Here is a 16435-nt window from a genome sequence, read left to right on the forward strand (position 1 = left end):
AGGGAACACAAAGCGCAGATTAGAGCACATTGGCCGGTGGCTAGTATTAGCCGTGCCCGTACTCTTCGCCGCCGCGGCTGCTCCTTCTCTGTGCCAGCGGCACTCAGTCTGTATCCACGGCACGGCGGCTTATTAACCCAATAGGGCAATATACACACATCTCTCTAGCGCTAGTAATGCATAGCAACCAATCAGCACTTACTGGCCCATTGTTTAAAAGCAAATGGTTGCTAAGGGTTGTCAGTCCAGCAAAAACTCTGAGGGCTGTTAAAGGGGTTGTCCACCTATGAGTTCACTTTTAGTATTATGTAGAGTAAATGCTGTCTCCTGATTGGTTGCTATGGGTTACTGGTCCTGGGCAAACTTAGTGACTTATATTACATAACCCCATAAAACCACTAAAATCTGATTTATTAATTACAGGTATGGGATCCGTTATCCGGAAACCTGTCATCCAGAAAGTTCGAAATTACGGAAAGGCCATCTCTCATTATAAGCAAATAATTCTAATTTTTGAAAATTATTTCCCTTTTCTCTGTAATAATAAAACAGTACCTGTACTTGATCCCAACTAAGATATAATTACCCCTTATTGGGGCAGAACAATCCTATTGGGTTTATTTAATGGTTAAATGATTCCCTTTTCTCTGTAATAATAAAACAGTACCTGTACTTGATCCCAACTAAGATATAATTACCCCTTATTGGGGCAGAACAGCCCTATTGGGTTTATTTCATGGTTAAATGATTCCCTTTTCTCTGTAATAATAAAACAGTACCTGTACTTGATCCCAACTAAGATATAATTACCCCTTATTGGGGGCAGAACAGCCCTATTGGGTTTATTTAATGGTTAAATGATTCCCTTTTCTCTGTAATAATAAAACAGTACCTGTACTTGATCCCAACTAAGATATAATTACCCCTTATTGGGGGCAGAACAATCCTATTGGGTTTAATTACTGTATTATTGATTTTTTAGTAGACTTAAGGTAGGAATTTCCGCATTTCGCCATTGGCGGATTGTTTCGCGAAACGGATGAAAAAATTTCTCCGGCGTCAAAAAAGAAAAGTCGCTGGTGTCAAAATAATAGCCGTGGGTGACAGTTTTTTTTTCCGCACAACATTTTCGCCGTTTCACTAATTTTTCGCTGTTTCGCGGATCTTTTGAACAGATTTGCTCATTACTAGTTATCAGATCTTTCCTCCATAGAACATTGGATTTTGGTGTCTTATCTATATGCACAATAGCAGTTTAATGCCTTCCGTATCCCGCACTGTACTAATATATATTACTCCCCATAAGGGAATCAAACACTCGATTACCAACACGGCGCGGCTTATAATCCAGGATAGTTGCATTTATGGAGGAGGATCTCTCTTTAGCTGCTGATGCCTTTGAGGGGACATTATTCACTGCCGTCAGTCCCCTCCGAGGGGACATTATTCCGTGTAGGTGCATTATTTAACACTTATTCTGCATTGGTTTATAATGTAAAATGTTTTATTTAACATAAATTTATAAAGAAACCTGAGAGTCCGTGTGAGTGCTCGACGAAGGCTACAGAATACGGCCCGTAGGATTTTGGATATAAATTTGAATCTTTACATTACATATTTATCGGTTGGATGTGTGCAAGGCCTTGGCTCGGGTAGTTGCCGTATGTTCATTAATGTATTACTGTTCCCTAGTCCTTTTCTTTCTACGTTACCAACTGATATTGTGGTTGCAATCGGGTGTAAAGGTGGCCATACGCAGTGCTAACCGCTCGTTGGGTGAGTTTGCCAAACAAGCGGATCATACAGGGTCGGACTGGGCCAGGGGGACACTGGGGAAAAACCCGGTGAGAACTGATCCCTGCTGGGTGCCCCGGAGCCCGCAGGTCCCCCTCTCCCGATGAGCCTAAATACACCATCTAAAACCTGTTGAGATCATGTAGAAGCCAATAGCAGACATCCCTTTTACAACTGGAAGATATTTCTTTGCTTCATGGTTTTAGAGGTTTTGGGGTTTTTTCCCGCTGGCTAGTGATGAGCGAAACTGTCTCGTTTCGATTCGGCAAAAAATGTGCAAATCTATCTATCTATCATCTATATATCTATCTATTGATTATCTGATCTATCTATCATCTATCTATCTATCTATCTTTTCATCTTTCCACGAAATACTATCTATCTCATATCTATCTATCTATCTATCTATCTATATATCTATCTATCTATCTATCATCTATATATCTATCTATTGATTATCTGATCTATCTATCATCTATCTATCTATCTATCTATCTTTTCATCTTTCCACGAAATACTATCTATCTCATATCTATCTATCTATCTATCTATCTATCTATCTATCTATCTATCTATCTATCTATATATCTATCTATCTATCTATCCATTTGCCCATCTCTTCATCTACTTACCCACTTTTGCTCTCCATTGACACTCATTTCAGCCATCCCCCTAACCACTCAGCTACCTATTCCATCACTTATCCTTATACTGACCTATTCACTCACTCACTCACTCAATCGCTCACTCACTCACTCACTCAATCGCTCACTCCCAAAACTCACTTCCTAAAACTAACTTTATTGTAATCTACACTATACATTTGCGATGTGGTTCAATATTATGTTATTGAGGGTCTATCATTACTGATGCTTCTGTAGAAGCTAAGGGAGAGGTTACTATATCCCCACCTTGCAGTATCTTTCCCTGCCGTTGGCTAAATCTCCCAACCAATCAGTTACAGCCTAAAGGAGCGCAGCACCAATAGGGCAGCAGCACCACAACATGTTGCAGAACCCTGGGGTATGATGGGTAGAAGAACCCGCCCTTGTTGTATTTTTACAAATAAACTTCAAAAAATGCATGGAGTATCTCACTGCTTAATTGACATTGAGGGTAAAGAGGAAAAAAAACAGGTAAACAAATCTAATAAACCCCCCCTCCTCCTGCAGCCGTTAAAACAAGGTTTGTGCCTGGTGTAAAATGCTTCTGTGCATCAGTGAGGCCTCTGTGCTTCTGAAAGCTGATTATATTTACTGTGGCCATAAAACCGTGTCTGGCAGTTTAAGAGCAGTGCAGACACCTTCAGATTGCAGCTTCTGTTAAGCCCCCCTAAATCTTAATTTTCACACTCCTCCGGGGCAAAAAGAGCCCGGGCAAGTTAACTGTTTTATCATCAGGAAAAAGGATGTCAATAAAGAGGGAAACTGTGGTATTTATGGGTATTGTTTATGGCATGTTGGAGTTTTACAGGGGAGCTCCGCGGCACACTGCGGCCCGAGCACTCTATAATTTGCCAAGGAAGCCGTAAAATTGGACTTGTTGAAATAAACCTGTTTTCAAAGTAACACGAACGTAATTGGAAAATTAGACTCATGTGTACGCGGAGGGACGCTGCGTTGGTCAGTTCTTTTCGCTGAGGTATTTACTTAAGAAATGGATTTCACCGTGGAGCAAAATGAAAGGCAGACTGGGGGGGGATTAAATGGCACGGTGCGGTTCTCAAATCCATACAATGTTCCCACAAGCATATAACGCCTGCAACCATCCTACAGAGCAAGATATTTTGGTTTTACCTGTAAAATTAGATTATAAGATCTATGTAACAAATTAGCTCTTTCCCATCTGGCACTTGACGTGTGATATTCGCATTCGGCTAAACTTCTACTCGTGCTGGTTTGTAATATTCCTCTCTGTTGTTCCCATTTAGGTGGGCAGCCATATCCAGGTGGAGCTTAACCAAAGTGGGCAGGGTTTGCTGCAGATCCAGGTGGTGCCTATGATTGGTGGGTGTAGGGGGGGGAGTGACCTTTTGTTTGAAGTTGTTAATAAAGTTGTTTAAAGAAGGGAATAACCCCCGGTAGGAAGTAGGGGTACTTTATTATCAACTTAAACAATTAGATTGGCAGCTGCTATCTTGCTCCCTTCCCATTGTTCTGCTGATCGGCTGCTGGGGGTGAGGGGGGGGGAATATCACTTCAACTAGCAGCGCAGCAGTAAAGTGTGCCTGAGTCTGAGCTTTCAGCCAGCGCTACACATTAGAACTGCTTTCAGCTAACCTATTGTTTCTCCTACTCCCATGTAACTGGAGGAGTCCCAAGCCGGATTTGGATTTCTTACTATTGAGTGCTATTCTGATACCTACTGGGAGCTGCTATCTTGCTCCCTTCCCATTGTTCTGCTGATCGGCTGCTGGGGGGGAGGGGGGGATATCACTCCAACTTGCAGCGCAGCAGTAAAGTGTGCCTGAGTCTGAGCTTTCAGAAGGAGCCAGCGCTACACATTAGAACTGCTTTCAGCTAACCTATTGTTTCTCCTACTCCCATGTAACTGGAGGAGTCCCAAGCGGGACTTGAATTTCTTACTATTGAGTGCTATTCTGATACCTACTGGGAGCTGCTATCTTGCTCCCTTCCCATTGTTCTGCTGATCGGCTGCTGGGGGGGGGATATTGGACAGAAGAAGACAACTCATAAGAAAGCCAGAAAAATAATTACCCGGAGGTGATGTAACATTAAATATCAGGCACCAGTTCAATCCGAAGGTGGAGATGGCTAAGTTGGAAAAGTTCCCCCATCCATTTCGTATCATCACAGTTGTGTTCCCTTTAAAACAAACACAAAAATAAATATCTCAAGGTCAACATTGTGATTAATCTATTATTATTATTATTATTAGGTTCTTCTCTTTCTCTGGGAACTTAAGTGTCCGGAGAAAGAGAAGATATTGGGCAACATTCAGTTTAATGAGAGGAACATAGCCTCAGGGTTAATCTCATGAAAGCTCAATGGAAGTCTATGAATCAGGAATTAATTTGGGATATTAATGAACCCAACTGAATCTGTTCCATTATGATGAGATGTATTTAGATACCCTTACAAACCCTTAAATATGAAGCCTCAGAAGGAAGAGTAGAAACGTACATAGGCCTTATTTATGGCCACAAGTGAAGGCTCACACAAATAGACAGAAGGTTGTGTCCACTAAAGGTATTTGCTTCCAAACATGCTCCTTAGACTTCTGCATAGTTGTTATGAGCCCCAATGTGTCCGCTCTGTCTCTTCTGCTACAATCCTACATGAGTGCACCTACTGATGCTACGTTACCCTGGAACTACTATCCCCCTGGACATGGCAGCAATCCCAGGGTTCCTACAGTAGGCACCATAGACTCGTACCTAGGACACTAATGTCATTTTTCATTTGAGAGGCGCAACTGTCACACTAGTACACTCACATGCACAATGTTCCATTTGATGCATTGCATGCAGTTGCAGTTGATGCAACATTGAGTGTGGTCACAAGGAAAAAAACTGCATTATGGGAAAAATAAACATGGCATCCAAAAGCTTTGCATGCTGCAGTGAATGCCCCTGCCATGAGGGATGGGAGGTTTAGGTTTTACAGTAAACGTGTAAAGTGACTCCATTTTCAGAATGAAGCAGACACTATATATGCAAGGTTTTACTTATCTAAATGACTGCAAGGAATTTCTTCTATGTGATAGTCTTCATTGTGTCCAGTCTAAAAAAGGGTCCTCAAACGGTGAGGCCAACCTCTTGTGCAATTCTCTTACGGGTAAGAATCCACGGAGCAGTTCAGTTGCCCATGATAGGTCTCTGCTATTGTGGACAACAAACCACTCCAAAAAGGCTTTCTACTGGCAACGATAGGAGTCACCGATGGAAAGCCCTTAGCATCACTTCGGTAATCTGAAGTCAAGGGAAGTTTCCTCCTGTAGGCAACTTTGCGTGACTTCGGAAAACCAAGCGATACCAAGGGCTTCCACTGGTGACTCCTATTGAGTGGTTCGTCACCAACAATCTATCATGGGGACTGAACCAATCCATGGGTTCTTACCCACGATAGACCCTAGATGGACAGAATATGTGATGAAGAAATAACATTGCTTCTTGTCCTTATATATGCAATCTCCATTACATTTCCCAGTTAGACTGTCAATATCTTTATCTCTCTCTCTCAGCTCTTTCAGAATCGTTGTGATGGCCATTGGGAAATATGCTCAGGGCCGTAGTTTCTATGTAGGCACCCAAGAGCCCGTGCCTAGGGCAGGAGCCTTATAGGGGCCTTGAGTGTGGCTAAATTCCATGTCAGAGCTGATAGAATTGGGGATGGGCAGCTCTTCTGTGGTCTTTGCATGGGAAGTACTGCATATGCGTCGGGCAAGTGGAGGGGGCGGTGCCTAGGTCAGCACTGGCGCCAAATACAGCTCTGGCTATGTAGGCAATGTCTCTATAGTAAAGAACAAAAGTGCTCAGAAGAGCACTCAGACAAGTTTATACTCATCTTTATTTAGATGATGTCCAGAATGGGAGGTCGTGATGAGAGACAACAACCGTTGTATCTCCATTATAGTGGGTAGGTGGGGGAATTCTAGATGTAGATGTAACTGATCCCTAGGGCTGCTCATTCCCGTTTGTTATAGCTAATGTGCTGTTTTCATCCACTTGTATCCCCTTTATCATCCATCATCCTCATCCTCATCTTTATTATTATTATTATTCATACCCATTTGTCACCTACACCGCTAGTACATAATTGTCTACATAATTGCGTTCCCTACTGGTCATGATCCTCCATCTTGATGTACTGTACACTGTTTTGCCCTTAAGTCCATATGTTTAAGTTCATTAGGCATTACTGACTGTACTTCCTTGTGTTTGGAATTGCCTTCAATTTACGGGGCCATGTTTCTTGCCCAAGACATTTATTGTGTTTGTTGCAATTTATGTTTTCCATTTTTGCATTTTATCATATATTTGTTGAAGGTTTATGTGATTTTTCATCTACCGATTGCGTCCCATTTCCCCATCAAGACATTATTATTTATTACAGAGTTCTATGTATAATTTATGAGTCTAGTGCATCCTGTTCTCTGCTATTAAAATATTTTTTTGGTATTCTCAGACAAATGAGAGCTACCATAACAGATAAATCATTATTAATACAAATGTGCATAGTTGATATAAAAATGGGTTCTTCCATTGCTGGGGGGGGGGGGGGGGGGGGGGGTACCAGTTCAGCAGCAGCTTTTCTGGTGGTTCTGTTGCCTTTTGAAAAACATCTCCATTCCATTAAATGATGTGAAAGTGGTACAGAACCTTCAGAGAAAGCTTTCTCGAGAAATTGTACACTGAGTTAGAAGAACTCCATCTACTTTTGGGTAGGGATGCCACCTGGCCAGTATTTTGCCAGCCTAGCCAGTAAATCACCCACCAAGGCTGGGGCAGGTACAGGTATAGGACCTGTTATCCAGAATGCTCAGGACACGGAGCTTTCCGGATAAGGGATCTTTCCATAATTTGGATCTCCATGCCTTAAGTCTACTAAAAAAATAATTTAAACATCATTTAAACCCAATAGGATTGTCCTGCCCCCAATAAGGGGTAATTATATCTTAGTTGGGATCAAGTACAGGTACTGTTTTATTATTACAGAGAAAAGGGAATCATTTAACCATGAAATAAACCCAATAGGGCTGTTCTGCCCCCAATAAGGGGTAATTATATCTTAGTTGGGATCAAGTACAGGTACTGTTTTATTATTACAGAGAAAAGGGAATCATTTAACCATGAAATAAACCCAATAGGGCTGTTCTGCCCCAATAAGGGGTAATTATATCTTAGTTGGGATCAAGTACAGGTACTGTTTTATTATTACAGAGAAAAGGGAATCATTTAACCATGAAATAAACCCAATAGGGCTGTTCTGCCCCCAATAAGGGGTAATTATATCTTAGTTGGGATCAAGTACAGGTACTGTTTTATTATTACAGAGAAAAGGGAATCATTTAACCATGAAATAAACCCAATAGGACTGTTCTGCCCCCAATAAGGGGTAATTATATCTTAGTTGGGATCAAGTACAGGTACTGTTTTATTATTACAGAGAAAAGGGAATCATTTAACCATTAAATAAACCCAATAGGACTGTTCTGCCCCCAATAAGGGGTAATTATATCTTAGTTGGGATCAAGTACAGGTACTGTTTTATTATTACAGAGAAAAGGGAATCATTTAACCATTAAATAAACCCAATAGGACTGTTCTGCCCCCAATAAGGGGTAATTATATCTTAGTTGGGATCAAGTACAGGTACTGTTTTATTATTACAGAGAAAAGGGAATCATTTAACCATTAAATAAACCCAATAGGGCTGTTCTGCCCCCAATAAGGGGTAATTATATCTTAGTTGGGATCAAGTACAGGTACTGTTTTATTACTACAGAGAAAAAAGAAATCATTTTTAAAATTTAAAATTATTTTCTTATAATGGAGTCTATGGGAGACGGCCTTTCTGTAATTCGGAACTTTCTGGATAATGGGTTTCCGGATAAGGGATCCCATACCTGTATTACCAATTTACTGGCAATGTAAACACTGGTTAGTCTGTAGTATCCCTTAATTTAGCTCCTGGCCTGCCCACCAAAGCCCTCAACCAGCCCCAATCTCAACTTTTCCCTTCTCTGATATCCCCTCTTTAGCTTCCCGATGCATCATAACTCCACCCCTGCCCAACCACACCCCCATTGAAATCATCACCCACCCCCTTTTGCCACCCCCCCCCCCCCCAACATACCAGTAAAAAGAAATTCAAAGGTGGGATGTGTGTGTTCCTCCACCATATTTCACAGTTGCCATTAACACAGGGAGGCAGGTCCCAGTTCCCACCAAACCCAGAGTAGTCTGCTAGACCTCCAGCAAGATTCATCCCTTCAGAAATACCATTTCCACCTCTCCAGGGTGTAATGCCATAGGTGAGGTTAGGTTTGGGGACTGCTGCTCATCCATGAAAAACTCATTATATCAATGAATAGATCTTGTTCAGATGTTACTTCTAGAAACAGTAACTGTGAATAAGAGGTTTAGGGCAATAAGGTTTCCATAGTGAAAAAAAGTTTTTTTTTGCCTCAGTCTACAGCAGCGGTTCTCAACCTGTGGGTCGGGACCCCTTTGGGGGTTGAACGACCCTTTCACAGGGGTTGCCTGAGACCATTGGAAAACACACATTTCCGATGGTCTCAGGAATAATTTTATGGTTGGGGGTCACCACAACATGAGGAATTGTATTAAAGGGTCACGGCATTAGGAAGGTTGAGAACCACTGGTCTATGGGATAAAATGTAGTAAAAGTGGGGAAAGGCTTTGATAAATGACTCTGACCCCACTGGTGGGATGGAGAATGTCTAGGTATGTCCCCAGCCGGCCCTTATTAACACTGTAGGCAGCATTGTATACATCTGGATCCTTACACTCTAGAACCTGTGCCTTTGGGTGGTCATGGGGGCAGGGGGAAAGTGCAAAAAAGATGGTGGTTTGCCCCTGTATTTAGCACTTTGCACCCTGCCATGGTGTTTGTAATAAACCCTTATACGTCTTGACATGAGCACAGAAAAAACAATACATTCTAGGTTTATGCAAATGCAATATACCAAGAACTTTATTTTTCTTCCCAGATCCAGGGAGAGAGATGCAGCGCAGATCTATGAATTTTGCTTAAATCCCCATATTCTCTCTCAAAATGACCTTTCGCCGTGCTGAAGTAAAGCGCCATCATGTCCTGCATTTGAAAAGAAATGACAGCGATATTGCATTTCTGCACGTCTGATGGGTCCGTTATTCGACATAGGGAGACTGTTATCGCTGAATTCCAGAAGTCCTCATCTGCAGAATGTATAAGGACTTATATGCTTCCAGCCGTCAGTCAAGCTGGGGGTTTCCGTGGCAACGTGATGCTAAAGGAACCAGAATTATGGCGGAGGTCTTTCAAATTCCAAACAAAAGAAGAGGAATGAACACTGTGCAAACGTTTCATTTGCTTCCAATTTTAATAATAATGTTACGCCCCTTTCTCTACCTTTACTAACTCTCCCCCACTCCTTTTCCTGCCATAACTATTGATGAGTGAATTTTTTCGGCAGGCATGGATTCGCAGCGAATTTCCGCGTTTCGCCAAACTTCCGTGAAAATTCACCGCACAAAATTTTTTTGTCGCTTCGCAAATTGGGCGCAGTCGCGTCAAAAAAGGGTGCGGACGCGTCAAAAAAGGGTGCGGACGTGTCAAAAAAGGGGCGCGGTCGTGTCAAAACTGGGCGCGGTCGCGTAAAAAAAGTACGGGCGACAAAAAATAGACGCGGGCGACAAAAAAAAGATGGGGGCGACAAAAAAGTTGCATAACAAATGCACTTCACAAATTTTCTTGCCGTTTCGCAAATTTTATGGCGAAGCGAAATGGGACAGATTTGCTCATCACTAACCAGCCCTCCACACCCGAAAATACTTTTTAAAGGAGAACTAAAGAACAAAAAAAAGTAGGGTAGAAATACAACTAATTAGGTGTCATTTAATTACCACAGACATAAAGGGCAATGTGCACTTCCAAATGCAACTACCATGTGCTTATTGGTGCCGGCCACTGTTGGAACCGTAGAGCTAGCACTTGGTTTGGAGGTGGGGGTAGCTCCACAGTTCCCCTGCATCCCCCTGGGCTCAGCAGCTCTCAATTTGGAACAGGAGCAGCTATACAGGCAAATTGTTTTGCGAAACTTCCACATAAATTCCTCGAGCGTCAAAAAAACTCGCGGACACGTCAAATTGGGCGCGGGCGTGCAAAATGGGCACCGTCATGTAAAAAGACAGATTCGGCAGCTTATCTGCCCATGTATGGGCACTGAAAATCGACCAGATATCGATCGGGCAGGTTAAAAAGATTTAGTCGGATCGGGGACTGCATTGGGTCCCCAAACCGACTGCGCCATTACCGTCGTTATAATTCAATCGTTGGGCCCCAGGGACAAACAACCGAATTAGCCTAAATTTGCCTGATATCGCCCACCCGTAGGTGGGAGAAGATCCGCTCGCTTGGCGACCTCTAGCCATATTTAGTTTTAGGGTTTAGTTCTCCTATAAATAGTGCTGAGCGAAACTCTCCCTGAAACTGTGAAAAAGTTTGTGAAATGGTGAAAAATTAGCGAAACACGAAAAATGCAGCTCGTCAAAATAATAGTTGTGCCCGTCAAAAAAAATGTTGTGTGCGACAATTTTTTTTGATGTGTGCAATTTTTTTTGTTGCACCGCGCATTTTTTTCCACTGCGAATTTTTGCACCCGTTTTGCTAAAAAAAAAACCGCCAATAGCGAAACACAGCGAGTCCATGCCTGGGAGAAAATATTGCTCGTTGCTACCTTTAAACAGTAACAATTAATGAAAATTTCGTGCAATTTTGCGGAATTCGGCTACTGTGTGACTTTTTTGATGCAAGCAACTTTTTGACACAGGCGTGACTTATTTGATGTGACTAGGGATGCACCAAACCCACTTTTTTGGGTTCAGCCAAACCCCTGAACCTGCCCTGATGGATTCTGCCGAATCCCAAACCGAATACTTTTGGCAGCAAAAGTTGCCACGTGCTGTGCACCTTTCCTCCCCCCCCCCCGCGTTTCAGCTCGCATGCGCAGTTCCGGGGGGGTAGGGGGGCGGCGTCTACGCGATACTTCATTGCCCCCACCGCGTAATGACAAGCAGTGGGGGCAATGAAAAAGGAGCTAGGGGTAGGCAGGAAAGGCTCCTGTCTGGCGTCCCCCAGTCGTTGCGCCCTAGGCAGCTGCCTCTTCTGCCTACCCCTAGTTCCGGCCCTGGGATATGGTTCACCCGGGACCGTGGATTTGGCCAAAAAAAGGCTGGATTCGGCCCGAATCCCTAACCGAATCCGTGATTCGGGGCATTCCTAGATGTGACAGTAACTTTTTCTCTGCGACTTGTTCCTCACGCAACGAACTTTTGTTCGCATTTAGCCAAAAAATATTTGCCAATGGCGAAATGCGGAATTTTGCAGCGAACCCATACCTGCCAAATAATATCGCTCATCGCTGTTAGTGATCTGTTTTGAATCCCTATTTGAGCAATATGGAAGGCAGATTTTTACAGTTATAGTTTTGAATTTTTTTTGGAATTAGATTGTGACATATATATTGTAAAAAAAATATATTTTGGGAAGGGACTAGGCAGCAGGAATGGGAACGGATCTTCCTTTAGCGCACAGTTTATAGATCAAGACAATTGTATTCAAATGCGCTGTAAATTGTTATTCTGAGCATATGAGCCCCGGAGGAAGATTTTCGCGCTCGGAACAGACTATTTCATCTTTAAGAACGCGCGCTTCTAAATCTCTCGCTTTTATAGTTTTCTAAGAGCCTTAATGAAGGTTTTTCGATGCAAGATTGTAGTTAATACAAAGGCAAGTCAATCTGAGGCTCAACGGCGCTCCATCAAGTCGCTTGGCTCCTCGTGTTGGCAAATGGCTCGCACATCGACTAACTGTGATTAAATGCCTCGTGTTGTCGTTGCTAAGGCGCCGCTACTAGGGAAACGCCATAAACCCATAAAAGCCGCAACATCGCAACAGCTGCGTGCTTCATTTTGGATAAGAGGAAGGATATTGTTGGCTATAATTCCTGGGTATATACACGGAGCAGCCGTTCAGCAATGCAAAACATGTTTGATTTTACTTACCTTAATTGTTGCTTTTTTTTTCTGCTTTAAGGGTAATATTTTCTTATGAGGCGGGGGAAGTAAGCACAGAATTACAATAACCTCCCCTGGGGGTAATTGGGTAGGAAATGAAATATATTTAACCAGTGTAGTTGTCGTAATTGTCAGAACCATAAGGGTAACCGATGGCATAAACATAGAGTCGTTAGGAAAAGCTAATTTAATACTAATGTAATCCCCTTTAAATATAATTATATTCATATATATTTTAGAAATGTTAAGCTGGCCAAGCACTGGCCAATAAAAGCTGCCAACTCAGCCCCATAGTGGGTGTCTTTGAATACCAGTGTACGGGACCTGTAGGATGTCCCGTCCAATCAATATCTGACCAAAAACTAGTGGATATGGTTCATCAGGTATGAAAAGACCATCAGGAGAGGACCAAATTGGCTCATCAGGTTTGAAAAACCCACTGGGGGGAGGACCAAAGTTCTCTCTCAGGTATGAAAAGCCCATTGGGAGAAGACCAAATTGGCTCATTGGGTTTAAAAATCCCACTGGGGGAGGACCAAAGCAGCTCATTGGGTATGAAAAGGCTATAAGGAGAAGACCAAATTGGCCCATCGGGTTTAAAAACCCCACTGGGGGAGGACCAAAGCAGCTCATCAGGTATGAAAAGCCCATCAGGAAAGGACTGAATTGGCTCATCAGGTTTGAAAACCCCATCGGGGAGGACCAAGGCAGCTCATCAGGTATGAAAAGCCCATAAGGAGAGGACCAAATTGGTTCAGCGGGTTTAAAAAACCCACTGGGGGGAGGACCAAAGCAGCTTATCAGGTATGAAAAGCCCATAAGGAGAGGACCAAATTGGTTCAGCGGGTTTAAAAAACCCACAAGGGGAGGACCAAAGCAGCTCATCAGGTATGAAAAGCCAATCAGGAAAGGACTGAATTGGCTCATCAGGTTTGAAAACCCCATCGGGGAGGACCAAGGCAGCTCAAAAGGTATGAAAAGCCCATAAGGAGAGGACCAAATTGGCTCATTGAGTTTGAAAAGCCCACTGGGAGAGGACCAAATTGGCTCATTGAGTTTGAAAAGCCCACTGGGGGAGGACCAAAGCAACTCAAAAGGTATGAAAATCCCATAAGGAGAGGACCGAATTGGCTCATCGGGTTTAAAAATCCCACTGGGGGAGGACCAAAGCAGCACACCAGGTATGAAAAGCCCATCGGGAGAGGACTGAATCGGCACGTTAATGCAGTCCTGTTCCAGTGGGTCACCATAGACCCTCTATAATGATCTGATCATTGGTCTGGGGGCCAAACAATCATATCATCCTGACTTGGCCCTCCCATTGGTGAACAAATCAGGTAAAGTTCCCCTTTTTGTTGATCTTGCCACATAAGTTGATGATACCATGTGTGCCCAATTAAGATACAAGGGCTCATTTATCATGAGAGATAAACACGAAATGGGAGCAGAATTGTGCCCATTAAGATGCCAATATACAAAATGCTTGTGTCAGACTGTGCCTATCTATATATTTGCCCCACATGCCAGGCTACTGCTTTCTTCTTCCATTGTGCTTAAGGGGAAGGCACAGATCATTGAAGCCCAAAAGACCTGGCATTGTATAGGGCTTCCTCCCCACATTGCTCAGCCTACAGTCTGTCTCATAAGCACAAAGCCCTGAATAGATCTGACTCTTGGCATTTTCTTCCACTTTCAATGAAATAATAACACAAATTACCTTTAAGTGCTGAAATAGCTGAATTCTTGAGCTGAACCGATAAATACCAAGGGTTGGAAGGATGGCCCACGTTTTCCACTCTTTTTCCCTATAGTTAAAAACATTATCATTTTTTCCAGTCATATAAAAGCACATTGTAGCAATACCGGGAGGTTCCTCCTACCCTACTATTATAGGCAGATTTATTATTTTTGAAATTTAATTTTTTTATTCTTGGAAAAAGAGAAGAGAGTAGACCTACATATTCCATTACCTACCAAGCTCTCTTAGGCTGATGACCCACAGGGAGATTAGTCACTCGTGGTTAAATCTCTACTACCGGGGGTGACTAATATCCCTGAAATGCCTTTCCACCAGGAATAAAGTGAGGCCACCAGTGGAACGGCAGACCCATCACTTCGTTTTTGGAAAGTTGCACAGTTTCCTCCTTCTCTCCACAGTAGCAGAGATTAAACCGTGGGCGACTAATCTCCCCGGGGGCCCTCAGCCTTACTGCCATCACAGTGTTATCAACTGGCTCCACTTTAAAGCTGAAATGATGATCTAGTCCAGGACATTTTCCACTTTATACCATGTGACAAAGAACAAGAAATAGCTTGAGAAATCCAGTAATGTAATATAGTAACATAGTAAGTTGGGTTGAAAAAAGACACACGTCCATCACGTTCAACCATAATGCCTATATATAACCTGCCTAACTGCTAGTTGATCCAGAGGAAGAAAAATTCACGAATCCTTCAAAAAATTAGCGAAATGGCGAAAATGTCACGCGTCAAAAAAAATTGTCGCCTGCGACTATTCTTTTGTCGCCCACGGCTATTCTTTTGTCGCCCACAGCTATTCTTTTGTCGCCCACGGCTATTCTTTTGTCGCCCACGGCTATTCTTTTGTCGCCCACTGTTTGTCGCACGGCTATTCTTTTGTCGCCCACAGCTATTCTTTTGTCGCCCACTGCTATTCTTTTGTCGCCCACGGCTATTCTTTTGTCGCCCACAGCTATTCTTTTGTCGCCCACTGCTATTCTTTTGTCGCCCACTGCTATTCTTTTGTCGCCCACGGCTATTCTTTTGTCGCCCACTGTTTGTCGCACGGCTATTCTTTTGTCGCCCACAGCTATTCTTTTGTCGCCAACTGCTATTCTTTTGTCGCACACGGCTATTCTTTTGTCGCCCACTGTTTGTCGCACGGCTATTCTTTTGTCGCCCACTGTTTGTCGCACGGCCATTCTTTTGTCGCCCACTGCTATTCTTTTGTCGCTCGCAGCTATTCTATTGTTACGCGGCTATTATTTTGTCGCCAACGGCTATTCTTTTGGCACCCGCAAGTATTTTTGTTTGTTGCGCGACTATTCTTTCGACGCAGGCGACAATTTTTGGATGTGCTGCAAATTTTTCCGTGGCAAACTTTTTCATCTGTTTCGCGAAACAATCTGCCAATGGCGAAACGTGGAAATTCGCTGAAAATCCATGCCTGGTGAAACATTTCGACCATCACTAGCTGAGATTAGTAAGCAACACCACTTTTAGCCTATTAGGGTCCCCGCACAAGTCACTGCCTGACTGGGTGACACCATAACAATTCTGTAGAACATTCTACCAGACCACGTTCATATATATAAGTAGATTTTTGGTGAGAGGTGATGTGAAACAGTAGCCACATTTCCTCGGTTGACTTTGTTATAATATGTAAGTATTAAAACTTTTTCGTGTTTATAAACGCTACCTTCAGAGAATAAAACTAACATTTTCACAGTTTGTAAAAGTTGTGTTAACATTTCCCAGAAATTGCGAGCGTTTTCTCCTTTCTCTGAGGGTATTGTAAAATCCTTATGTATACGGAAGTGCCTCGCGTTTAAACAAGCCGGAGCTAGCATTAACATATACAGGCACGCCAAAACATTTTTTATAATTCATATAAAAGCCTCACACTCTGGATTCGGGGCTGTTGCTGCGGTGATTAGGAGAAGACATTACGTTTAACCCTGCGCTGCCTGCCAATTTGGAAGGATGTGTTTATAGGAGGTTTTTATGTCCCAGTGTGGAGCTGGTTGTTCATGGGCCAGACAACTACAACTGCTGGAACATATAACTACATTTACTGTTATACTATTTCTTGGGGCCATACAGTAACAATTTAAGGTCAATGGGAAGAACATGTACAAT

The 16435-nt window shown here is 42.9% G+C and overlaps 1 protein-coding gene across 1 annotated transcript in view; it reads right to left on the bottom strand.

Annotated features, from left to right (window-relative positions):
- pkhd1 (PKHD1, fibrocystin/polyductin) overlaps window positions 1-16435 on the bottom strand; it is a 301224-nt gene that overhangs the window by 12828 nt on the left and 271961 nt on the right. The window contains exons 62-63 of the mRNA XM_002933603.4: window positions 14274-14361; window positions 4512-4619 (exon numbers count right to left, since the gene is read on the bottom strand). Coding sequence (XP_002933649.4) covers window positions 4512-4619; window positions 14274-14361 — 196 coding nt within the window. The remainder of the gene's footprint in view (window positions 1-4511; window positions 4620-14273; window positions 14362-16435) is intronic.

This window comes from Xenopus tropicalis, chromosome 5 (genome assembly GCF_000004195.4).
Source record: "Xenopus tropicalis strain Nigerian chromosome 5, UCB_Xtro_10.0, whole genome shotgun sequence".
NCBI classification, from domain to species: domain Eukaryota; kingdom Metazoa; phylum Chordata; class Amphibia; order Anura; family Pipidae; genus Xenopus; species Xenopus tropicalis.